General features: G+C 39.0%; 1 protein-coding gene across 6 annotated transcripts in view; it reads right to left on the bottom strand.

The window, feature by feature from the left end:
- The window catches only part of ATRX (ATRX chromatin remodeler), a 75,780-nt gene that overhangs the window by 4,277 nt on the left and 44,485 nt on the right, over positions 1-27,018 (bottom strand). For all 6 annotated transcript variants that reach the window (XM_072334950.1, XM_072334947.1, XM_072334953.1 and 3 more), the window contains 16 exons: positions 25,318-25,464; positions 24,934-25,111; positions 20,298-20,435; positions 19,414-19,589; positions 17,733-17,850; positions 14,448-14,578; positions 14,064-14,152; positions 13,720-13,892; positions 12,652-12,805; positions 12,287-12,390; positions 10,516-10,624; positions 9,697-9,874; positions 8,204-8,398; positions 2,367-2,516; positions 1,085-1,210; positions 105-200 (listed from right to left, as the gene is read on the bottom strand). In XM_072334950.1, coding sequence (XP_072191051.1) covers positions 105-200; positions 1,085-1,210; positions 2,367-2,516; positions 8,204-8,398; positions 9,697-9,874; positions 10,516-10,624; positions 12,287-12,390; positions 12,652-12,805; positions 13,720-13,892; positions 14,064-14,152; positions 14,448-14,578; positions 17,733-17,850; positions 19,414-19,589; positions 20,298-20,435; positions 24,934-25,111; positions 25,318-25,464 — 2,262 coding nt within the window. The remainder of the gene's footprint in view (positions 1-104; positions 201-1,084; positions 1,211-2,366; positions 2,517-8,203; positions 8,399-9,696; positions 9,875-10,515; positions 10,625-12,286; positions 12,391-12,651; positions 12,806-13,719; positions 13,893-14,063; positions 14,153-14,447; positions 14,579-17,732; positions 17,851-19,413; positions 19,590-20,297; positions 20,436-24,933; positions 25,112-25,317; positions 25,465-27,018) is intronic.

Here is a 27,018-nt window from a genome sequence, read left to right as displayed (position 1 = left end):
ACAATACAGCTGAATCATCACATACAACAGTCATTTCTTTTCATGATGATGTTCAGCACCTTCCCATCTCCCAGTCTAGACCCACAGTTGTCTGTTGTACTCACTATAGTTGAAATGATGTCCTCAAGGGGCTGAATTCTTGCTGCAGTTACGCTGTTGGTTGCTTCCACCACCTTCTCTCTTCCTTGATTAATGAGGTCCTGAGAAAACATCAGTAAATTAACTATAAGGAAAGCAATTCTTTGTCATTTTGTTTATTTTTTCCTCATCCCTGCGTACGTACCTAGACTTCAATTACATTTTTCTTCTCACCTGCACAAGCCAGTAGGTGAGTAACAAATAGCTGCTAACATTCACACAAATGCAGTTCAGTACACAGTGACTGAACTACGTACATCAATCCAGCAACTCGTACAGGAGACCGTATTTATATGAAAAAAATATTCTGGTACCCGAATGTTTTCAGACCATCACAAGAGAGATGCTTTTCTTTGTGGGCACATCTTTTGCAGTACTGAGCGAGATGATGTTGCAGTCTTAACTCATTCTGTGAGCTCAAATTGCCATGATATATTTTAGCACAATACTGGCTCGTACTGCCTATTATTGCACAGGTATATGCAACGTGGGTCCTCCTAGTTTGCATTCTTTGTTAGTGGTTTTCACACAAACTCCTTAACCAAACTCTACTAGGTATCCTAAGACAACCGTGCTTCAACTACTGCAGTTACAGCCTGACATCGTATCAGGAAGAACTGAAGGTAACTGGGAGTGGAGCACAAATTCCTCTCTCCTATTCCTTCTCGGACATGAGACTGAGGCACAAAAGCTCAATGTGGTAATTCACGTCTGCAAAGAATGCAGGATTTCCCACAATCCCAGGATACTATACAGGTACAGGTACTTCTGTATATATGCATATATATCACCAGTAAGAAACTACAGCAAAAAAGGTAATTACTAAAAATAGGAGACAATTATATAATAGGATACTTTAAAATGACCTTCACCACCCGCGTGCAACAGAGTAACACACGCACTCTTACAGCAACGCTGATGTTACGTTACTTGGATCAGTGCTCACCTCCAGCTGCTGATTGCTCATCGCTGACAGAGCGCCCAGATTGAAAGGAATATATGGGGTTTGAGAGTTGAAATTAGTGGGAAGCATGTTGGTCCCTGTCGGCATGTTGAAGCGCATGGTCAAGCCCTAAAACACAAAACGTACTTCTGTTTGTCCAAGCAACTGGAATATATCCCATTCTTCTGTCATTACACACGAATCAGCACACACAGTAAAGTCATCCCATCACAAGTCAAAAGGACATGTTAAGCACAGGGAAACTTTAGTTCTAGTTTTGAGTTAATAAATGAATTTAGCTTAAATATTTGGTACACTAAGAAAAGAACGGCCAAGGTTTGTTGGTACATTTACAGTTGCTCACAATTCATCTTGTAATTCTAAGCTCAATACCTAACATCAATACCTACGCAAGGAAATTGTGAAGATCTGAAATGGGGAATTTCTTAGCAGGAATATGAAGTTTATCTCCCAAACGGATTTCTCATGGGGCAGTTTCCACGCTCACTTACATTGACTGCATCTTCCTATTGCCTTCTCCTAGTCCTCCACCTGTCACCTGTTCATTCAAGGCTGCCAGCAGCACTTTGCATACTCTTTTTTCTTTCTTTCTTTCTTTCTCCTTTTTCTTTTTTACTTTCAGACCTCCCATCAGGTATGAAGATCTGAACTAAGCCTTACAAGAAATTATTATCATTTTTGTACACTGAACTCCAGTTAGATCACGTTATCAAAGTGCTTTTACCATACAGTTTTAAACTGTTATAGTTAAACACACACACACACACACACTCCCCGGTGCTGCTGCCAATTCATTCTTTTCTTTATTCTACCACTCCCTGAAGTATCCAGTAAACAAGACACAGGGAATAAGGGGAAAAAAAAAAGGCAAACCCTTTGTTGCAGATGCGTGTATGTTTGTGGGATTTTGGCAAGCAGTTCTGAAATCATAAACCTTTAATGGCGCTACAAATACTCCTTAAATTGCAGGAGTGAGATATTACACAGGGCTCCAACTGATCCTTATCATGAAATTAAAATAAAATAGATGTAAAGGGAAAAAGCAATTTTTAAAGGAAAGCAGTAAAGGAGATACACAGAAAAGAACAGCACCAAGAGAACAAATGAGACACGGTATCCCCATTTTTCTTGCTATTTTGCCTCACGTATCTACTTCCTGGCCTATGAGAAAAATTATTTCCCCCAAACAAACTGTAAAGGTAAGTGGTACTTAAATATAGGGCGGTTATTTTTGTGTACAACAAACTCACACAGATAATTTTACCTTCTTTTCTGCTTCATATTCTGCCCAGGCCGCCTTCCTTTCCTCTTCAGTGAGCTCCTCTTCCTCCTTGTGGTCCAGGAGTGAATCATGCTCGTGATACCCTACTATATACTCCTTATTGATTTGAAGCAATTCTGCCAGGATTGTATCCTGTTCAAATGAAGAGATGATAAAACACAAAGTCATTCGGCAGCTCCATTGTGTTTACTTCTGCTGCACACCTCACTGCTTCGACCCCATATTCACTAACAGCAGCTCTAAGCTCTTCAGAGAAACAAAATTTAAAAGGAATTTAGAAGCACAACTTTCCTCCGAGGGAGGGTAATGGATTAACAATCTGTTGCAGAGATGACAGTCAGATCACTTAATGAACCACAGGAATGTACTCAGATTCCACAACAATAAATGCAGTTCAAGAAACCAAAAGGAATGGAATGTGCTAAATGATTTTCCTTTGCTCAGGCTGGGTACCTGAGAGGGCCTACCAACCACCTGCACCCACAAGCCATAAAGAGCACCTCTACTGGGTTTCTTCAGCCATTTCACTTTCTATACTCTGCAATACCTGTAACGCTTAACTGCTTTCAAGGTTAACTGAAATGTTTACAGCGTTCTTTATAACTGCAAACTATTGTAGTTTTGTTTACTGATGTGCTAAGATTTATATTAAAGTGTGTATTGAAATAAAAAAACTACTCCTGTTTTCCAAAGGGAAAGTTACTGGCAAACTGAGCTGAGCTGGAATTGAGAAGCTGCTCACCCAACTATCCAGCTGGACTACAGGTGACACACACTGATAGAACACTGTCTCAATTAAGAGATGAAATAAAAATAGAAAATGAATGGGAAGAGCTGGTGTTTTAAGGTAATTAAGTTCACGATGGTTTAGCAGTCCCCACTTGCACTGAATATACGATCCTGTCTCCACAGCTTTTCAGAGATCAGCGTGCCTGAGAAAGCTCCAGCGCTCCTCAGCATTCAGCCTAGGGCTAATAAAACATAGACATCAATCCAGCAAACTTCCTGAACCAGTTCTGGAATGAATTACAGTGAGTATGCTGAAGGGACTGTCTTTCTGCAGCACAATTACACAAATACCTACAGACCAAACCAACACAGGCCTCTGTGCAAACAGGAATGCAAGCCATCCTCCTGGCACTTGGAAACACAGCACCACTCTCTCCTAAACCACCACAGTGTCTGCAAGTGGATCACACAGCACGGAGTCACAACAGCTACAGAAAGTTGTTCGTTTCAGTTGCATGTTTAAAACACAACTGTAGTAACCATAAGCTAATGTCAAGTAACTGAGGTATGTGAGCTGTGTCTGTTTCATCCCTCTATCACCTGCCTTCCTAAATCAGAACCAAAGCTTTCTGCTCTGGCTCCTCGTGGGAATATTCAACGCACTATCTCATGACTCATGGGCACAGGCAGCAAATAATGGGATTTTGGGATGGTGGGGGAGAAGAGCATCAGAGAGAAAAGGGATGATAATAGGAAATACAGAAAGCAGCTGGAAGAAGTGGGTGAAGAAGTCATGGAGCTATTACCAAAGTAAGGGAACACAATTAAGGCACTCCCGGCATACTGGAGCTGTACATCAGTGTGAAGAGGCTCTCTGGACATGCATATGCATTAATTTCCATGGTAACACAATTACTGAAAACAATACTGGAATATAATCCATGCTCACTTGGCCAACAGTCTTCAAAATGTGGTTTAAATTACAACCAACTGCAAGTTTGCTTTTCTTTGTCCAAATTTCACTTTGCATCAAATATGAAGGAGCTTGGAAATTGGTATAAGGAAGGTAGTGCCATTGAGTTAACTGCCCAATGAAGCAAACTTCTATTTACCTTACGTACTGAGCATTCAATAGATCTACACTCTTTTTCATTTGTTTAGCTTGTTGGTGAGACAATGATTCTAAGTTGGTTAACTTTCAAGAGGAAATCCTAGCAACGCACAAAAAATGATGAGATCTTTTAATTATGATGATTTCTAGAAGGTTTCATTTGTCCTTTTAAAATCCAGTCAGCAATTAAATGCTATGGAGAGAGAAATGAAAGGGAATCTTCCAGAGAAGAACTTCAGTTATGCTGTAGTTCAAAAATTTCCCTTCCCCTCAAATGATTTAACTGAGGTTAAAAAATAAACATATTAATAAAACAAAAATGTCCAGTTCTCCTGGTTCTGACAGTAAAAGCTCCCCCAAAATTCACAGTACTTCCCCTTAGTACAGCAGTACAGTAAGAAACATGCCCTGGTTGGGTCCCAAGATAGTATAAAATAATGATTACATTACATCCAACTGAACTATTGTTTTAATCTGCTTTTCCAATCAGCACTGAGCCAAGTTCTCCTTTACCACAGCCTGTGTCTGGGTCTGTGTCCCACTGACGGGGCTGCTGAATGAGCGTACCACAGGGACACACAGTGCCCCCTGGGCTCGTTTTGTCTCCATCCAGTTCCTACCTCACTTCTGCTGCTCCAAACTATATACTGCATCAACCCAAGTGCAAACACCTGTGGCATTGATCAGGGTCCAGTTATCAGCACTGATGGTGAAAAGCACAGCGTTAGCTTTGTATCAGCCAAGGGTTCCCCAGCATACAGTCCTGTGGGAGCTGAGCATTAAGTGTCTGAGATCTACTCAAGAACGGCCTAAGTCAAACCACACTACCTTTAAAGATGACTTGAAATCCATCGTTAAATACACGGCAAAGTAAAATGAAACACCTGAAATACAGTCATCATACACTAAGGGGAATTCTCCTGCTTTATGCTTTTACTGTTTGTGCACAGTGGTACTTTGAAGAAGCACCTTATGCCTCTAGTTTCTGTTAAGCAATGAGTCACTATATTCGCATAAAGCTCACGGGCGATGACAATTACTGCTACTTAGTTCTGAACTTCAATGTTACAAACCTGAATCAGGAGAACAACATTCACACTAAAACTGTCCTGTTAAACTCAAGAGTATAAATCCCTTTTGAAGACACTGAGGTGGCTTCAGAGGGACGAGGGCAGAGAAGCAGCACCGTGAGGGCAGCGTGGCAGTGCCTCTTCCCCGGAGGCTCCCCAGACAACCTGTAGGTGCTGCTCTGACTGCAATGTGCACAAAACTGCTGCTGGAATTCAAACCTGACAGGAAACTTTGATAAGCTTCCAGGAAAGCCTCCATCTTCCGCATCCGCCATGTGACTTTCATGTAAGAAGTAACATTCAGCATCTCCTATTAACAACACTTTCTAAGAAAACTCTGATTGAAACTCAAATTATTAAAAAAGATAAACTCTCACGGATGCATTTTCAACATCAAGCAGTTTGTTTCTCTGAATCTGTTCTCTCAGACTTGAGCTGTACCTCAGATAAATGAGTTTAATACACCAACGTGCTTTCATTGTGCTTTGCACACCGTGTGTATGGATTACAATGGTAATCCCTGATCTTGCTGTCTCCACAACAGTGGCATTGCACAATGGGATCACTGCTCAAGAGACTACGCTTCAAAGATGTAAAAGACATGAAGAGGCCAGAAGGCAGAGAAAATTATATATGAAACCAGTGAAAAGAACGAAAGCCTTCTTTTAGCTTAACTCCTCTTTCACTTTGCTGACATCTACAGAGGAGCAACTCAGCTTTTGCAAGCAAGGGGCAGGCAGCTCACTGATAAAAGATCATGAGAATCAAGGAATAAGTCACCGGACAAGCCCAGTCTGGTGTGCAAAGCAAGGATAAAATGAAAAGAACATGTCCTGGTCAGCCAAGGGGAAGACAAATTTGGCCAAAAACAATGATAAAAAAATGGAGATCATCAAAGCAGCTAAAGGGAGTTTTGTCTTTACATTTTTCATAGTAAATACAAGGACCAAATGAAACAAAGGTCTGATATAAATTACTTTGCAGCAGCTCACTGTGCTGGCATTAGCCAACTACGCAGGGCAGCTCAATGACAACTCAGCACTGGGAGCCACCCTACTCATATCCTAGAGGTATCTGCATTTTGTCTTGGATCAACTACCCAACAATCACTAATTACATCACCTTGTTGCTCATGTGTACTAGATGGCCTTAAAGGACAGGCTTCACTCCTCCCCTCGGACTGCCTGGCCAAATCCCAAACCACAAATAATGCTCTGCTCAATGACAGCTACTCATTTTTTTATTAACATTCCTCAAGCACTTCTTTCCCTCTTAACAACTAGAAGGTCCCCCAAATCAAAGCAATGACATGAAAACATGGGCTGTCGCACATGGGAGTCTCCTCTGCCTCCCAGCTAGGAAAGAGCACTGGAAGCTGCATACTTCTAGGACACTTCCACACCTCCAGTTCTTCCTCACTATCACAAAACCATACATAACTGTGGGACACTAGGGAAGGGAAGGATAACTGGGGGACATTAGCTACCTTCCTACATCTTGTGAGGCTACCAGGAACGCAAATCACTGCTTTCGACAAATAAATGCACAAAGTGCTAATATAAGATGAATCCACTTGATGACTCTTGGCCTTTCAACCACCCAAGCCAAAACAAAACAGGTAAGAAATGCACATAAAGATGGACAAATTTAAAAATAAATTTGTTTAATGCTATTTGCTAAACCAAGAGGAAAAGAAAAACAACAAAAATCAGAAAATTCCTGTACACAGATCTGCTTTATTCCTAAGTTAAAAGCTTGTATTCAACTTAATTGATGTGAACCTTATGGTGATGGCTGAACTGAACTAGTGTGGAACTTCATTTCAAATCAAACACTGAACTACTTCTGGAGTTTACAAACTTCCACACATTTAGGAATTGATCTTTTATTGTAAATAAAAACAAGTATCTTCCAACATATAATCGCTGCACTGATTGTTTACTCATTGCAATGATTAAGAAGTTGGGAAAAAAAAAAAAAATCTCTTATCTCTAACTTACTGCTTACACTGTGATACATCATAATGAAAGGAGCCTGGATACAGTCATTAAAGTCTGTTTTCAAGGGTTCTGAAACGAACACGTGGCAGCAACTAACGCTTATGGGACTCCCACTTCCTAAATCCCTCTGGCAGAGGCACAGATGCTGTAGGTGGTGTGACAGACTCAATTTCAGAGAATGGCCTAAATAATAAGAATGCCAATGCAAAGCTTAGCCACCATGTATTATCAGGGTCTACAGAGAGTCTGGAATGGAGAGCATGCAATTTTTCTTTGAAAACTAATAGATTTATGAACTAGAGAACTTCCATCCCCACACCAAGACCTAAACATAACTCAGAGATGTAATCAGGTAACCAAGTGTGGGCCACACATTTAAATGTTACTCCTTACTGCTAAGCTCTTCACCAAGTAATAAGCAACAGACAACTGCACAACTTATAAATCAATTAGCCTCCAGCAGACCACATTAGATTAGCATGTGTGGATGACATCTAACACAAGGAACTTAAATCAGACATAGAAGAAAACCTTAGCCTAACCTCAAATACAAACTTGGAAAAAGCAGAGAAAAATAAATGCTCAGTCTCTCTCAGGAACTTCGCAGTGAGATCAGAATAAAAGTTCATTCTTCATCAAGTTGGAAAAAGGTCTGACATGGCCAACTCCCATTATCTCAGAGTACGAACACTGTGACCATGTAGCAAACATAGTTTGGACCTGATGATCCTTATGGGTCCCCTCCAATTCGGGGTGTTCTATGATTCAGTGTCAACAATTGTATTCACCTTATTTCTAAGTGAATAAATTCTACTCTGAAGTGACAACACAGCACTCTTTCTCCCTCCAAGACTGAATACCCCACATTCTATAACCGATATAAATTTCCAGCGATGTGCGCTGACTTACTTTTGGCAACATTGGTGTATCCCTCTTCTTCTTCTTTTCTGAATTAGGATCATCCAGCAAATCTGGCTCAAAAGTGTACAGCTCTGTAAGCTCATTCATAGTGAAATGACGTTCAATTTGCTGCTGGTCAACAACCCGGAAAGACAGTGACTGCTTTGTTACCTGCCGGTCATAGATTTTATCTTCCATTGTACCCTAAAAAACACAGGCACTTGTTTTTATATGAACACCAAACCACCTGTTACATACAGAAATACTAAGAGAGATACAACATCAAGAACAACAAATCACTGCTCTATTTTCCTTGTTTCTTTGATCCTTACCTACAAAGCCACCTGAAAACTCTAATGAAAAGAAAATGCTGCTACTGACTGGCATGAGAAATTTGCTTTTTAAGGAGTGCCTTGAAGAAAACAGTTTTACTCTGATTTCCCAAAGTACAGTTATGACAAAAACATCAATTTTCACAGGATCTACCTGATTTTGTTGTTTTGAACAGCCCCCAAAAAGGAAAACAGATACTGTATCACTGGGTAGGAAGGGCAGGGGGAGAGAAGCAGTCAAATCTAATCTATCACAGCTGTGTAAGAACAAACTACATCTTTAAGAAAAAAAAAATTCTTTTCCATCAAAGCTGATGACTACAGAAAGTGTGAGTACAGCACAGCCTGCTCTAAACATTGCAGTTTTAAAAGGATACCAACAGTTCAAAAGCGCACAAAGAGAAAAAAAGGAAAAAAAAAAAGCATATCTGACAAAAACATGTTACAAAAAGTAATGCATTTAAGTTGGCAAGTGAATAGTGACTTGATCATGAGTTAAATACTGTTCATGTGAAAAGGTCTTTAGTGTATTCTAGAAAAACCTTGGAACTGGAAGGTTAAGCAAGAAACTACCTATCAGAAATAACGGCGTTACTGCTTACAACCAGCACAGATCAGCGATCATCAGAATTAGGAAAGACCTTTCTGATCTTTAGGCTGCAGTACAAGCTCTCCAATCATGACTGCATGCTATCTTATATATTAAAAGCAAACCCTTAGCTCTTCCCACTTGGATCTCTAGCAGCCTGGAGACCAGTCTGTAGAAGTCAGCTACATTCAGCAGATCTACTGCCAAATGGCAACTATGCTCTATGCAGTCATTCCAAACAAGAAATTTTCAGTAGTGTACAAGTTAAAACAGTAAAAGTGTTATTCTGACTCTGAATGTGTGAATCGCAGCTAGAATTCCACTGCTAAGATTGGTGTTACACAGACTGCCAGACGAGACGGGTTGTACAGGAAATACATTCAGTTCCTTTGTTAATTCACTGCCATTTCCTTCAAGAGTTTTTTCAGTGGTTTCGGGTCAAATACAGCTACCAGATTAGGGCTGGAAGACAACTGGATCGGTGTGAATCACCACTAACTTCAACAGACATCCAAATAGTTACAGATCACAAGTCAGACTGCAGGACCAGAGTATCACAAAATCATGATTCAGAAACGTACCTGGGCCAAAAACCTGTACACAAACACAGGTTTGGTCTGCCCGAAGCGGTAAACCCTGAAAATACTCTGGATGTCATATGATGGGTTCCAAGAAGCATCGAAGATGATTACTCTATTAGCAGCCACGAGATTAATTCCAAGGGAGCCTGCCTTAGTGGATATAATAAACAAGCGGCCTCTGGAACAAAGAAAAGTTGCAGATCTTTAATATTTTGGAGAACAATTGCTGCTCCTGTGTTGTTGTGTTACTGTAGAGTTGTTCATACATAGAAATTGCTCAAAAAACGTCATTAAAATACTGTATTAAGCATAAAAAAGATGCAAATTTCACAAGGACAAAACTTTTAGCAAAACATACTCTCAGAAATACAGATCAGGGACAAACCGATCGTTAACAAAAACTGCTGGGAATTTTTTTTAAACTTCTGCTGTTTCAAACTCGAATTATATCACATTCAATAGTAATATTAAACAAGCAGAACTCATATTATTGAAACTGTTCTCTGGTTAGCTCAAAGAAGTACGAGTATGGAAGAAAAGCTGCAGTTCGCCTCTAAAAAGAACCTGCAGTCTCAAGTAAATATCAATATGGAATTCAGCCACAAGTACTGAAGTAAACAAATAAGCACACTGAAGAGTGGGGACAGTCAACAGTTACTTGTTTAAAACAATGACATGAAGCAGTACTGCACCTGGCAGCATTGAGAAACTTCATAGGCATAGTGCTAAAGGTCAATAAAGTAATAAAAGTAGTAAAGAAATATGGAACAAATGAAAAAGAAGGGGAAAATCAAGAATGTCTGTCTTAAGAGACCTCACCTCACATTAGTTTCATCGTTAAATTCTTCAGCCCATTTCTTTCTTGACTGAGCTGTAGTTGAACCATCTAAGCGATAGTAATCAATGTTTCGGAACCATTTTCCTTCACCTATAAATGTAAGAGTCATGATTACAACGCCGGTCATGTAAGCAATCAGACTGGTAATGCTGGAGATGTTCAACGCTCAAAAAAGTGAAAGAGCAAACACAGAGCATAAGAGATGATAATAGTTTAACGCAATGGGGGAAGGCTATATGTAAGACAAAGAATCCATCACGGAAAACATATTTTTGAGAATTCAGGTGTTTCCCAAAACATGGCCTGAAAATCACTTAGTGAGGCTTGCATAACAAAATATAAAATATGACAGAAAATAATGGCAATTGCATTTTGTGAGGACAATAATCATCCACAAAGCAAAAAGCAATAGCTCCTACATATGCTAACCCAATTCTGTCTAAAATGATTCAAAAGCAGAGTAAACCTTGTCAATAGCCTTTTACCTTTTTCTTTTTATGCTATAATTTATTTTGTAAGATTTTGATCTTTTTGTAAAAATTAACAACTGATATTAAACAAAACAGACTAGCAATAAAAGATGCAAAGCTACAACCATGCTACAAGTCATGCCAGAACTGCCTCAGAGGGTTTTGAGGCCCTGGCACTGCTGCCCAGAGAGCTGTGGGTGCCCCATCCCTGGAGCTGCTGGATGGTCCCTGGGCAGGCTGAGCTGGTGGGGGCAGCCAGCCCAAGGTATTGGGAATTGTAAGGGGATCTGCATGGTCCCCTTCAACCTAAGACATTCTATGATTCTATGAATGCCCGTATATGGCATATCTTACTATTACAACCAGTTAATAAAAGATCTACCAAATATGCATGTGAAAAAAAAGAAGACCTTAAGAATAAGCTCACACTGAAGGCACAAACACTAAAAGCAAGAAAATAGAATAGCAACTAATAACATGTGAAGATAACACTCAGAAGCTAAGGAAGCAGCAGGTCAGAACAACAAATCTGTTCACCTACGGCACGGATTCCAATAGAGCCACATTTCTCTTACACAATTGTTCATACACGCTTAGACTTAGAAAATATTTTAAAGAAATGACGGATTCAAATAAATTTTTCAATCTGCACATATAGTGAACTGAAACTCAGCATAAAAACAAACTGCATCATCAAGAACTTGGGGACGATCACACAGAGGAAACAAAAAGAAATCCTGCACAGAGTACACATCTGGTTAGTGAGAAAATTCCTCACCATTCAAGCATCACTAGGATAGTAATTAATTCAAGATACTGCTCCCTTACAGAATCCATAACAAAATTTACTGCAGCACATGTAAAGCCCACATTCACATTTTGCATTCAACATCCAGACACAGCATTTGAAAGTATTATCATTTTCCTTCATTATCTCTTTCTCAGTAGGAAGCACCACAATCTGCCATGCACGAGCATATAACATCGCTTTTATATAGAATTTAATCAAATGCCTTTTCTCCTTTTGGATGATGAACATTTAATCTGCCTCGGCAATATTAAGCACAGATGACACAGAATGAAATCAGAAGCAAGAATCCATAATAGGGTAGCAGAGACCACCTGCAGAGGAGAACTGCAGGTCTGCCAACTTCAGGAATGATACAGAATGATAGAATGTTCCTCATGAAAGCAATTATTTCAACTCCATTCCCACTGAAATGAAGACAGACTTGCAAAAGAATAATCACCTTTGTAATTGTTCAATCAAGCTCACACTCACCTTTATAAATAGGAGGCTTCTCTTTGTCGGTTTTCTCCCTGTTAGCCAGCTCCAGAAAATCTTCTATCAAATCCAATGATATTAGGGACTGGCTAAAGACTAGGCTGGAGACAGAAGCACAGAATTCAGCTCTGAGGTTAATTACTGCAACAAGCTGCTCACTCTGACACAGCTTTTTAAACAATCTTTCTACACACACTGAAAGACTTTGGGGGAATACACGTATGTACGGAAAAACTCACTGATGGAAATAGCATGCATGCTTGCTTCAGAAACCTGAGCTACAACATCCCATCTCCAGACTGAATTAAAAACAGCCTAACATATTTACAGGATTGTTTAAAACACTTCTAAAACTAACTTACACTTTGTCCCCAAGCTCCTCTGCCATTCGAAGAATTTCAAAGAGAAGAACCATCTTCCCAGAATGTTCCAACACCTCAGCATCGGCATCAGTGACAAAATCTTTGTACCAGTCTGGAGCTGGGCTACCAGGATTGGATGAGGAAGTAGCTTTACCTATGAAAACACACACAAAAAATTCAGAGATAAAGGCATGATCTCCATTCAAATGCTTTGAAATGTCATTTTTTAATGATGCAGAATGCTTAGACAAAGAATTCTATTATCTGCAACTTTTCCCCACGAGTATAATTTGATACTTTGTTTCCAACAAGCACTCATCTTTGAAACTCCATTCAAGTTATAGCAATCAAAAAGCAGCTACTCATAAAGTGATCTGAAATCTGAACATCTGAATTCTTGAAAAGTTAACGGTCTTTTGTATTACACCAAGACCATCTATCAAGATGATCTCATAGACAAAGCTCTCAAATGCTCCAATAATACCAGCTGTACAACAAGACTGTGTGTCTCGTCTCACCTTTGTGATAGTCAGAATCTCCATTCATTTCCAAAGCTAATGTAGATGACATCAGTATACAGAGTAGTATATGGAAGTGAAAAAGACATTATTTCTCCCTTTCTATATTACTTCGTTATAAAAGGAAAAAACAGATTCCACCATCATCATCTGCCTTTTTGCAAAGTTCTACAGAAGGGTTTCTTGCCTGCTCACCTGTTAACACACCACTACAGTAACAACATCTGCAGAACACTTTATATCTTCCAGGTTTAACAAAGAAGGACAAACACATTTGTTAATGTTTCCAATATTCTTTCATTAGCACGTTAAAACAAAGGGAAAAGCAGCACAGTGTTCTCTTAACTTTGCATCTTTTTGTACTTATGAATTCAAGAAGTTATCAGTTGGAGTGCATTATTAGAAATAGCAGGACTGTAAGCACAGAAGGAGTACCTGGCAAATACCTTAATTCCATTTTTCACAAAGCAGAACTCCTGCCAGTCCTCTCAAATTGTGTTTTCCAAAACAAAGCTGCATGGTACTTGATTTACCTGTGGATGATACTCACCTTCTTCTGATTTCACAACTGATGAAGGGTTGTTTCCAAGTTCTTCTGCATTTCCTTCTCCACCTCCACGAGATCTTGAATTCCAGACTTTAATGACTTCAACATCATTATCGCTGCCACTTCCACTTGAGCTACATTCTTTCTTCCCTTTTTTCCCCTTTGATTTTTTTTTCCTAAAAAGACAGCATTATACCTATGTATTTATTTATTTATTTGAATCATATTCCTAGAGGACGTACATGTAAAAGTACATCTACTTTTAGAGAGATCATTTACTTTTAAAGACATCCTCTTCTATTAGGGAGATAAATCCAACAACAAACAATAAATAAAAACTTAATTACTTTGCACAATCATCAGAACTTAAACTCATCGAAGTTTCGTCAGAATCTGAAGCTATGAAGTCATCCATACTGTCCTCATCAAAGTAGCCCTTAAAAGAGAAAGAACAAAAATTTTACTAAGTATGTTCATCCAGAAGCTTTTATTAAATCTTCAGCCATCTGCTTATTCTTCATTAAAACAATGGTAAGCTGCACAACGAGATAGACTTTCAAAATGTTTTAAGAATGACAACATATGCTGAAACTAAAAATATGTCAAAAACAGCAGTAAAATTACCCCACAGCAACAAAGATTTCCATTAATTTAATGAAACTTTACCTAACATTTGGCATAGCTTATTTGGAAAGTTCTCAGTAGAGAGTATTTTGATACATCTAATTTACCTTATTTTCTTTGCTAATATAGTCCAGCTGCAAACACCAGGGATGAGTCCAGATTCTGCTCAACATCTGGAAATCCTGGAATAGTTTAGCTCCAGCTTTGCCTCGTCCACCTTCATTGCCACCACCGACACCTGACAATAAAGTTCAGGTTTGAGAATGAAACCTTGAAGTACATTAACCACATACTGCTCCTCCTTTGAACAATCTGTTAGGATAGTACTGAGTGTTCTTTCCAGATGCATATCATACCATAACATCTCTTGTAGAAGAGGTCAAATTACTCAGTCACAGGAGTTCTCCTAGTTAAAGTTGTCAAAATTAGTTCTTACACGCTTCTCCCCAATATAGGGATGAATCCAAATCCTCTTCGAATGTCTATCATGTCTATTTAGATTGTAAAGTCAGCTCTCATAAAGCAGCCCAAGCTGGACAACAAAATAAAACCTGCTCTTTATTTTCATGTTTGTTTTCCCTCATTAACTGGTAACACTGCATTAATCTGTCACAATGAAGAATCTTAAAATGGCCACCATATTTGCCCTGTCCAAGCACAAATGAGCACAACTTAACAGAATGTTCACAGCTGGACATTTGTTGTCGTTTCAAGTACTCATTAAGCAGCATAATAACTCTTGGTTCTTGAAACAGATCGGGTTTTATATTTACTGTATCAAAAATATAAGCCACGTATGCCTACAAGAAAACAGTATTTGCTGCATCAAAATTATCGAATGCCTGTGGCACAGCAGGCACAAAGCTCACCCAGAGCATTTGCTCAAAAGACAAGGCAATCCCAGAAAACGTACAGAAAATATTTCAACAAATAACAAATTTCAACTTCTTGCTTTGTTTTAATCATAAAACAACCTTAAGAAATTTCCCATTTATGCCTCCCTATGATGCTGAGAAAGGGAAACATAAGACAGACATTCTTAAGTTCAACTTTGCTAAGCTTAACATGACAGAGAAACTTAGGAACACAAAGTTAATGCCTCCTACAGACCTGTTCAGAAGTGAAAGTAAAACAATATAATGTGCTCATTAACTGAAGGAAAAACTGAACATCTTAAAAAATTGCATCTAAAATGGGATTTTAGTTACATGCCTCTGTTATGAAGCACAGGAAAAGAGTTTTAAACATTTGCAGATGAGAAGCAGCCATTCTTCTGTGTTCGCCTTTTTATTTAATGAAACTCAGAGAGCATGTCCTTTTCTGGAAGAACTCTAAATACATAAGTAATCCAGAGCACCAACATGGGCCTCGGTAACCATTACAGAGATGTCCTATGAGGACCTGGGCCATAGCTAGCTGACGCAGCTCTCTTCTCATTAGAGGCAGTTCTTCCTTCCTTTCTCCCAGTTCTCTCTTCCCCATGTCATCTCTGACACCGACTGCTGCATGAGCTGACTGAGCTCACCAACTGGCAGGACACTACCCCAAGATCCCGAGAGAGAAAGTAAATTAAGCTGCCTGCTAATTCAGGGGGCTGAAGCAGCTCACCGAGGGCTGCTAAGTCATGAAACTGTACCACCCATTCCAACAACTGCAGACTTAGGTTCAAATAATTCTGTCAATCCCTCCAAAGTCTGAACAGATTAATTACACTATTAGGGAGTGCACTTTCTTATAGTTGGTTGCACACACGATCTATTAATAAATAGACTGTTCCAACAATGGAGCAAATTTGAAGCTCACTGAAATAGCTTATTTCTGCCAGAATAAATCTTCCCCTTAGCTTTAACAAACACTGGATTAAGGCCTACCTCCTCTTAGCTGCTGCCTGCCCTATTGAAAAAGGAGGAATTGAAAGCCAGTATCTGTAAAGATTTCTGTAGAGTAAAATAGTTGTAAGTACACAGCACTAATTTTTATGCTCATCAATGATCCATAAAGGCTTTACTTTTCCATCTGAAAGCATGGCAGACCAACAAAGTCAGGCTTGGAGAGACTGAAAATAAACCACAAAACAAAAAAACCAGTCCTGCTTTGTAATAGAAATAGGCCAAAGATAACCTACAGAACCACTCTAACTCTGTAATTAAGGAGCTACTATGGAGAACGACAGCCATAGAATCCTGGAATGGCTGGGTTGGAAGGGACCTTAGAACTCACCCGGCCCCAAGCCCTGCTGTGGACAGATTGCAAATAGATGTCCAGTTACTACTGGAGGTATCAATGGAAGTGAAATTACTTCCATCAGTACTTCAAAACTCTTCCTGCCATGACTTACATCACACAGTGACATCAGACAACACAACTACAGAAAGGAAAAGTAGCTGGCAGAGATGGGAAGGAGATTGTAAGCTGCACTGCCCAGAATTTAAAGTCATTAAGGCAACCCAGTGAATTTCACACTGCTATAAATTACAGCTTGACGAGCTACAGTGAATCTTTCTTGTAATTAAACATCAGAGAATAATCAGAACAAAAAATTATTAAAAAAAAAATCCTGCAATAGCAAGAGACAGGTGGCTTAGCAGGTGGGAAAAACCAAACAATAAGCACAACAGACTATGTAATACATCTCATAGCCACTGCAAAAACTGAGTATAGGTTTCAAAGCTTTGGCAAAAGCCTATCAGCAGGACCTTAAACACTGCTATGGAATTCAACGCATTCCCATTCTAGTAGTCCTATATGGTGCTACTATTTACAGGTGTTGACATTTGGACACCCTGATACACTGAAATTACAAGCTCAGAGTTTTCTCTCTCAAGTAAGTGACCAGAACAGAAGCCCACAGTAACGTATATTTTTTCCACCTTATGCACCTTACATTTTCAATTAAACAGGATTACATTAACTGGGAAGAAGCAGAAATGGTTCCTGTGAGAAAACAGAGTTGAGGGTTTAGAAGGAGAATTATAAAAAAGAGACAATATCTGAGAAATTATAGTTTCAGCTGGGATAGCAGAAAATGAAATCGCCAGACTTAGCAGTGAAGCTTTTACCAGGGAATCTCAATTTTAACTTCGCTTCCTCCAGTCTCACTGTCAGTATTTTAGTTCTTGGAAGAACAAAACATGAAATATAATAGATTGTGTTTAGAAAACAAAGGAAGATGAACCACACCTGAAAGTAGACTAGCACTGAAATGCATGCATTACAATTCCCCCCCAGAATATTTATGGGCAACCAGATATTTTGCTGCAATTCAAATTTCAGAGTTAAGGTAAGACTTAGAGGAAGCAGAAAAATTCATCTGTAGGGCATAAAAGATGTACTAAAAAAACTCAAACCAATGACCATAAATGTTGTTACCTGAAAGAATGGTAGACACATACCTGTCAAATGATCCAAGTAATACTGGTAGAGCTTGCACTGAATAGGTGTCATTCTAACTTCTAGAACATACTCATATTTTGGTGGGAGGAACTTTGTTAATGCTGTGTAATCTTTCCTCTGTAATTTTGTAAGTGAGAAATTAGTCATTATAAACATGAAAAGTGACTACTGAGAGAGCTTAAGAACTTTTGGCTACTCTATCAACAAGGTATTAATCATGCATAAATCACAATGATTCAGATGCTCACCTACCACAGAGGGGAAAAAAATAACCCGCTATATCAATCTATTTACAGGCACTGTCTGTAGAAGCCCACCTTATGTAATAAATGTAGATGTCCAACTAAAAAGCAGATGGACCCATCAACCCCATGCCTCAGCTCCAAAGCCCTAGGAAGTTGACTGCAGCTTCAGTAATCGCCTTGGTGCTTTTATGTTTTACTTTTTAAATCTAAAACAATTCCTGGGAAAGCTTGAGAAAGTCAAGAAGCTTATATCAACGTTTTTATTGCAGGTGAATGTGCACTCACAGTAACTATCTTCTGTTTTAGAGTATGTCATTTGTGAATACCTTATTGAGGGAAGCAGAATTTATTTTGTTTGTTTTTTTCTATTTCACTAGACTCTGAATCTCTTGCTTTCTGCTTCTCCATCCAAACAGTACCTGGTGTGCTGATCCTGACCAAGACACTATTCAGGGGTGGGTGACCCCAGCAGCCCTGGGAGGTGTTGGTCTGTGCTCTGCACACAGCAAGGCTTTCAGGCTTCAGCTGCACAGCACAAATTCCTTGGCTTCAGGATGATCTCAGCCAGCTCACTGTCAGAGAGCAGCCTGTGGGCAACTCCCACTTGGTGCTGGTGATAAACCACCTGCAAGGCCTTTCCTTTATCTGAGAGGGCAGCATCCCCTGGGAACTGTTTTCTTGTAGAGAAATTGCACAACAGACCCAATAAGAGCTTCCCTCCACAGACAGGAACTGCTCTGTGTGTCATAGGAAAATTCTCCCAGGCTCCATCCAATGCTGCATGAGTGCAGGGCACCCAGTATCTGAAGGGACCCAAGATTTGCCAACAGTCTTTGTTCTCTCCAGCCCAGAACAGACAGTAAGGGCTTTGGCTAATAGGACTGATTTTGCAGCAGGATCACTTTCTCTGTAACAGGTATCAATCTCTGTAACAGCCTATCAATCCCAGAAAGTGTTTTAGGGAATTAAATGTTTCATTATATTTACAATTGGAGTATCCATTCTACTTGTCTCTTCTATAACATAAGCAAATTGTAACGAGGGCTGGTTTGTGCTCCTGTGCTGCTGTACAGATGCACAGAACTGTGTGTGCTAATCTGCTACTATTTGTATTTCCAATATCATCACCTTCCTGTAGGAAGCCCTTCACCACTCTTACACACCGCCATAAACCTTTGTATTTCTTTGGAGGTGAGCTATCAGCACATGGGACCATCCCACTGTGACCATTTCACTCAGCTCCCTGGGAATGTTTAATCAACTATCAGCGACTACAGCTACACAGAACATGCTGCAAAACAAACAAATCTGTTCATGAAATACTCAAACAGCACACGTACAGACCTTTGAGTGCTTTTATCACAACAAGATGGAATAACTCTTCCCTCTCCCCACAGCTATTTCAACTAATTAGTTATGGTACAGCTGTTCTTACCTGAACGCATCCAGCTAACATCTCATAGAGAATATGCGCCCGCTTCTTCATTACTCTGACGTCTACCAGAGTGGAGTCTGCACACTGACCATTCTGAATTGGATTTATAAATCGATTTCGGAATTCTTTAATCGAACCAAGTAAATTCTCCTTAATAAAGTTAACCATGCAGTGATCTAGAACAAAGAGATCAAGTTCCGATTGTTCAAAAGTGCAAGTACAACGTTGCAATAGATTCAAAAACACATTAATTAATAAGAAAAAAAAATTGTAACAGCATGCTATCAGACAGAAATATTAAATATCATTAGCTAACATAGAATGTTCCTGAGGCAGCAAACAGAAAGTACCGTTTTAACAAATTTACTAAGAGCACTGCTCTGCAATAGTTAAAAGCAATTCACACTGATGCTCCTGCAAGACCTGGTCTACTCATTTCCCTCCCTACTCATACTCCCTCCCTTTCTCTTTGGACACAATGAGACTCATCTAATCCTCTGGTGAGCAACATCAAGGAACTGTCAGAAAGCTATTTCATTTGGTAGCATCAATTTTCTGATACTCCTCATAGCGGTTCCCTGAGGAATCAGATGTATGCGAGGCCATGCCAAGAGAAGGGATGGAGGAAAGTTCAGACGCTTAACAGCTTCAGCTTAACTCTGCCTGAACTACCATAGAAGCACCTCCTCAGGCAATAATTACATATGAGAAATGCAGAAAGACCTCACTGGACTTTTTTTTTTCCCCCCTCTATAAACACAGCAAACATCTTCATCCTGTCAAGTTCTTTTCTTCTATTTAAACAAAACCTGTAATTATACACTGCTGAAAGGTATGAGTACATCCAAAGAAATAAACGCATCTTAAACAAGAGAACTACTCACACTCGATGAGATTATTTTGCAGTGGTGTTCCTGTCAGAATTATTCTTCTCCTAGAACGAATTGAATTCATCGCCTTAGAAACAGCAGATGCTTCATTTTTTAATATGTGCCCTTCGTCACAAACAACGAAGTCAGGGCCTAGGAAGAAACAAGAACATTAGATCTTTGCCATCTTTTATAACCTCAAAGAAACCGGCAGCCTAAAGAAGCTGATATTTTTTTTTCTATTAATGTTTATTATGCCTTTTTTTTACCTTTTTTTTTTTTTTTTTTTTTTTTTTTTTTAAAGCAGCATTTAGTTCCTTTTTTCTCCTTTACACAGGCATTCCCAGAAGCCATTCTGGTAAATTGCAGACTGTTACCCGTAAAATCTTCAGGGAAGGATTAAATACAGCTTTCTAACACAGTCCTTTAGAAACCATCTATCTACACAGCCAGTGCATGCCTGTGTTTTCATTCAGTCTATCCTAACTCCCGACAGCTGTTCCTTAAATTCAGCTTATGCTGCCATCTACTGGCACTCAGTCAATGATAACACAAAAATAAGGTAGACAATTTTTCAGTAAGAATTGATACAGACCAATATCAATAATAAGGGTAAGCAGGGCAATGGAAGGTCTTATCTAGGACATAAAAACACAATTAAATCTGATCTGAATTACAGACAAGTGAATTTGCAAAGATGTGCAGCATCTCCCCACCAAACTTGACAGCTTACATGTTAAGATAACATTCAGATATTGACTTGGTCTGGTCTATTTCCTTTACAATCAGACTCAAGGAACATTAGCAAGAAAGGAAAATAAAATATTAATGATGCAAGTAAAATGTTGCCAGTACTCAACAAATCAGTTTTCAGTAAAGACTGCGATTTTAACTTGAACAAAGAAGTTAATTTAGAACAAAACCAAACCCCCTCTTGCTTAGACGAAGTAAATGATAGTAAAAATATGAAAAAATCATCTTAGTATATTTTGTCTTGGTGTATTTGGCAGTCATGTAGCATTGCTATCTTGAACTCACATCTTGGCTGCAGTTCAGTGACAGATTGTCATACATTTGTGATTTTTCTTGCTCTTAAAAAAAAAAGGATTTCATGACAGGCAATGCATTTCTGAAATTATCCAAAGGGAATGTAAAACGTGGAGACCTCGAGGGATCATTTAGCCCATTTTCTTCATCTGAGATAATAGTTATGAGAATGGGATGTATCCTCCCTGTGAGAAGTAAAACTCGGTGACCTCTAATACACTTCTGATACTCAATGTAAACGATCTCCGATGCCAATGAAGATAAATTCTATCTTCTTATTTCTCCAACCCATGCAAATGCAACACATCACAGTCCTGTCACTAACCAGCTTTTACATGATGGAAAATTTGTCAGTTTAGTCATCATTTTCCAGGCTCAGACCCTTCCAATCTTTCTTCAAACCACAGTCTTCTCTTCCCTAACCTTGCTGTACTTGCACACATTTATGCACTGATATAAATAAAACACACTCAGTGATAGATACATAGGTATACAGATATACACACAATTCTCCTTTTACTTCAAAGTCTACAAGAATTTAAGCCTGGTTTATACAACTGTCGATTAAAGATCTCTTTCCAAGTTAAACAGTAATGGAAGCAGTAGCAAGAGAAGCCCACAGAATTACTGAAACACTGCAAGCACAGCACTGCAGTTAGCAATAAACCAAACAGAATTTTATCAGCTGCAGTATGGGAAATAATTTACTGCTTTGCATGAGTTCATAATCCTTCTATTATTTCACATGGCAGAGCTAGTTAACTAACAAAATCATTTCTTACACTATTTCCCCACCCATAAACTTTGGCTAAAACTTCCCCCTCTGGTTCTCTCTTCTGCAGCATACAGTGCAATATAAGCTTCCATTACAGAACACGTCTACCCAAGCAATATTAATTTTAACCAGACACAAATCATTACATTATTACTCAAATATCAAATTTGCAACTCTTAAAACTAAAAATGCTACCAGAGTCAAAGGTTTCCCTATTTGCTGCGGCAGCAGCGAGGCAGCACACAGCTTCACGTTGAGGTTTGGTGATTTCTGTTGCCGGTATTCCACATCAGAACAGCACACAGAACAGCAGCAGTTAAAGAGTTCATGTTCTGGTTCCATGTTACCGCCTTTTGGGGCATTTTGGGTTCCTGGAGGGTCGGGGCAGCATCCCCAGAGGACTTGGCACGAAGAGGAAGCGGAGTGGGACTCCGGACTGGACCCCAGCCGCTCGCCACGTGCTGCCCTCGCACTGTCGTGGTTCAACTCGTACTTTGGGTACGCTCATCTCTCTTGCTTTGTTTGATTTGGTTCACTCAATAAATTCCTATTCCCCCTCAGATCACTGCCGTTGTGTTTTCCCTTTGTTAAAGCTATCTGCTCGCTCTCTGCCCTTCCCCCTCTCTCTTTTTTTTTATTCCCTCACTCCCTTGCCTCTTTTTTCTTTTCCCCAGTCCTGTGCCCCCCTGTCACGGGCTGATACCCAGGGATAACCCCGTGACACTTCATAACTCTTCTACTGGCAGGCTGCTCTCTCGCCAGCACTGTGAATCACAGATAGCAAGAAACAAATAATGGTTGGTGCGAGATACTTCTCATCAATTTTGACAATCCAAACATGACTAAAAAGTAATGACTAATAACAGAAGAAGATTTTTGTCTCTTAGCATTTAGTTTAGAAAGAGAAGGATTTGAAGCAACATAAAAACATACTCAAGTTATTTCAATGCTGGTGCTCTTAATGCTCTGGTTCCACCTTACCAAGTAATCAAAGCAAGTTTCCATGTTCACATGAAATGGCCCCAAACCTAGAGGGCACACTCTGCTGCAGTTTGTGGACTCGTTTAAACCAAAAGAAGTTAACAACCTCATCACAACTACTGCTCAGTCAAGTTGTCCCAAGCTGTCTAAATAGGATTAGAACAGACCAATGCCCACAGGCAGGATGCAGGAAGCAAAAAAGATTCACAAGCAATGGTGTGGGAAACATCACACAAGGCACCACGTCTCTTCCCTAAAATTGCACAGCCAGCAAGACACCTCACTTCACAGTTTGACGAAGGAAGGGACAATACTACTATACTTACTATATATACTATACTATACAATACTACCATGGTTCCCTTATATTTTCCGGAAGAAAAGTAACCTACAAAAATCAGTAATTCTGAAAGTATCTCAACTGCTCTATTCTTTGCTGCAATCAACAAAAATTTAGCAATCTTCCTAGTAAGATTCTCAGCTCCTGAGCAAAGCAGATACAGAATGAGAAGACTGACACATAGAGTTGCTTTTTTTCCAAGCTTGGTTTTAGTAATTGTAGCACTAACAGAAGAACCCAAAAAACCTCCAGGCAAAACTGTATTTTCTTCACTGCTTAAGTAGTGCCGTGACTTCAGTATGATCACAGAAATAGCTCATCAGCTATCGTACAGGAGCTATCCCAAGTCAAATTAGCAGAAAAATACTATTTTCACTTCTCCAACTGGCTCTCTACAGAGCTGAACATGTCAGCTCTGCTCAGAAGGCAGGGGGTGAAGCACATAAAGAGTATTGGTAGAAAAAAGAATCAACTCCTTTACAGCTCAGCACAGCTGTTAGATCATTTTAGCTGCAGTATCAAAACACACCTCCGGGAGACTCAACACAAATGCAACCAGCAGAGATTTCCAGCTCTGAAGAACTTCACAAAAACCAGGCTCACCAAGAACAATTAGAAGCCAAACCATTGCCATGAGAAAACTTGTAAAAAAATAAAATAATTATCTACCACGCTCTAAAAGTCAAGAAACCTCAAGTCCACTCAGGTAACTAATATCTAGCAAAATCTGCTTCTAGAATCAAATAAGTTATTTCCCTTACTACCACATCAACCTAATCGATTTTATCAGTGATATCAAACTTAAAGCAAAGGTGTTTTTTAAAGAGAGTATTTAAAATATACTATGTTGTGAATAACTTTGCTTAGCTCAGTATCTGTTCCCAGGTCATTATATGAAAGAAAATTTTGCCATTTTGGTGAAATTTTCTAATCCTGAGTTTTCAGTTCTTTTTTTTTGGTGATCACCAAGAACCGTTTTCAGCAACTTCAAATATTTTCAAGTGCTTACACACACATCTTACAAAAGCTTGTTGAGGTCAGCTGAGCTTAAAACCAAACATCCTTTCCATAGGCTGAAAAAAGTGGAAAAAAAATGCATTATCTGCAGTTAATTGGCACTTAAATACTTGCTTGTTCACACTTCTGTGGTATATTTTTAACTATTCTTCATGTGTAGATTCTCCTCTAACTGTGGAACCCTAGTGTGGATAAAGTCATTTTATGGTTGTAACAAATTTGCAGATTAAAATAACCAACAGTTCACACTTTCAGTATATTCCTGTGGCTCCTTCCGTATTGGACCTAATAGAAAGACCATTACAGTCTATTCACAAAGGACATAGGGTATTTTTTCAACAGCCACTTCCATAACTCACTAAAGGCCAACTAGAGATAACCAAACTATTGTGATCTTAGTAATATGATGTGTATAATGCACATTTAGCTCGTATACTCCAGTTTGAAAACACAGTAGATAAAATGCATATTTGCATTAATGTTCCACTTACCTGGATCTACTAAAGCCTTATTAAATATTTCTTTCAGTTTTCTACTCTTCACGTTCCTGCCTTGTGCAAGATTACGATACATCTCATAGCCTATTATCATCACACCTCCTTCATCTTGCCAACGCTGCAGCATATAGCTTCTCTCTTGAGGGCGTTTCACAGTTGCTAATTCAGAGACCTTTCGGAGTAGGAAAAATATGCTTGAGTTTCTCTTAAAATTCCAAAGCAGTGGTGTAACTTAAATACCTAAGGTATTCATGCAAGTAAATTTTTCACATAGTTAAAGTACATTCCTTAGCCTGTATTTTGCGTGGTGGAGCTTCCCAATTATATAAAACATTCAGCTATTTCAATTTTAAGAACTCTTTTTAAGCCTTATAATACCTCTAATTTCTCATCGTCTTCTAAACCTTCCTGCCATTTTTCAAACTCATTCAGCCAGTTCAAGGCAGTGTTCAGGGGACATACTACAAGAGCCGTCCGGAAATTCAGCTTGTCACATAGCAGAACTGTGTGCAGAAAGCTTACTACCTGCGAGAGGAACAACAAATAAAATAAGAAATGAAACACGGAGCATTAAAGGACGGGAAACATAAAAGCATAAATATATATATTCATACACATTTTCTGTCTGTTAAACAACTTGCTGCTTAAAATCCAATACGCATGTATTCCAAACTCATATACTTACTACTTCGGTGTTATACGGCTGCTTAAATCCATTTTACACTGGTAGAAGTTTCAACTTGTATAACTGAATTATTTGTAGAGATAAGCTATTTCACAAGAATCCCTTCCCCCATCATTTCCATAAATTATAGTGCTCTATTAGGCAATTTATAGGCATTCTCCCAGTACTCACCCCAATCCTTAAATAAATTTACTTCTTTGGACTTCGTAACTGTATTAAGTTTCTTTAAAGTGACCTTCAGTCTTACGTTTTTAGCAGTTTTTTCAACAAAGGGCAAATTCTGCATTTGTCAGGTTTTCCAGGATTTAAATCCTGGTAGCAGACTCAGGAATGAACTCTAAAGCAGGTTACTGAAATACTTTCCAAATATTCACCCCATACAAAGCCTACGTGACAGTTGACAACACTTTCTTAAGGCTTGGAAAAAAAACGTAACTCTTTTGATGCCACTCCAAAAGACTTCTGTTGGGCTGCCTGTTTTTAGGGAGTAGCAAATGAAGATACGACTGGGGGCTGCATGTAAAAGCCAGGCGCAAAACAGAAAGTGATCCCAAAAAGCTAAAAGCTCTCAGATCACCCTTTTAATGACAGCTGCCCTGTAACCCAACAGCTGTAGAACATCCTCAAAGTTCTCACAGGATCAAAACTTGGTATTTTATAACTCTCATTTAATATGCTGCATCAAATTGCATGACATGCTGATACACTGCACATTTAACTGTTTTTAGATGCTCCAATGTCAAAAGAATTATCAATGGTTTTACTACCAATACAAAAGCATCTTATGTTCAGATGCAGAAACTTCCCACACAGAGGTATCACAGAAGTCCTACATCTCTAAGAACCAGCGAGCCAGCAAGTTCCCGACTGCTTCATTTCCCTACTCATTTATTGACTGTCTTCCCTGCAGTTTACAAGATGTGCTTAAAACATATTTTTGATTGAGTTCTTAAGAGCAAAACGATAAACGCCATTATTGAGTAGAGCACGACTGGAAAACAATCACGTAAGAAATTATTACTGAAGGTACTAAAAGGAACCACAAAAACACTTGATAAATCATTTATAGCTGTTACTTTGTTTTCAGTTATCAAGAAGTTACAGCCAAAAAGTCTGTCACGATCACATATAAAAGTAACTTCTACCATGAAATATTTCAAACTGTTTACTGAAGTATACAGTACATAAAGTCTAAATGCACAAATCAATCTAGATTGGGTTGCTACTCAGAAAGCTTTTCTATTCTGCAGTATTTTGAAAATCTCCAGTATAAAGTATAACCTAACTCCTAAATAACTACAATGTGTAAATCGGCATCGAGCATGCAAAAACATGCTCTCCAAAAAAGCGTATAAAAATTCACTTCTACAGACTCCCGGATTGTCAACAGTTGA

This window comes from Excalfactoria chinensis, chromosome 4 (genome assembly GCF_039878825.1).
Source record: "Excalfactoria chinensis isolate bCotChi1 chromosome 4, bCotChi1.hap2, whole genome shotgun sequence".
In the NCBI taxonomy this organism is placed as follows: Eukaryota; Metazoa; Chordata; class Aves; order Galliformes; family Phasianidae; genus Excalfactoria; species Excalfactoria chinensis.
The sequence above is the reverse complement of the archived record's forward strand: the minus strand, read 5'-3'. Positions and strand labels throughout refer to the sequence as shown.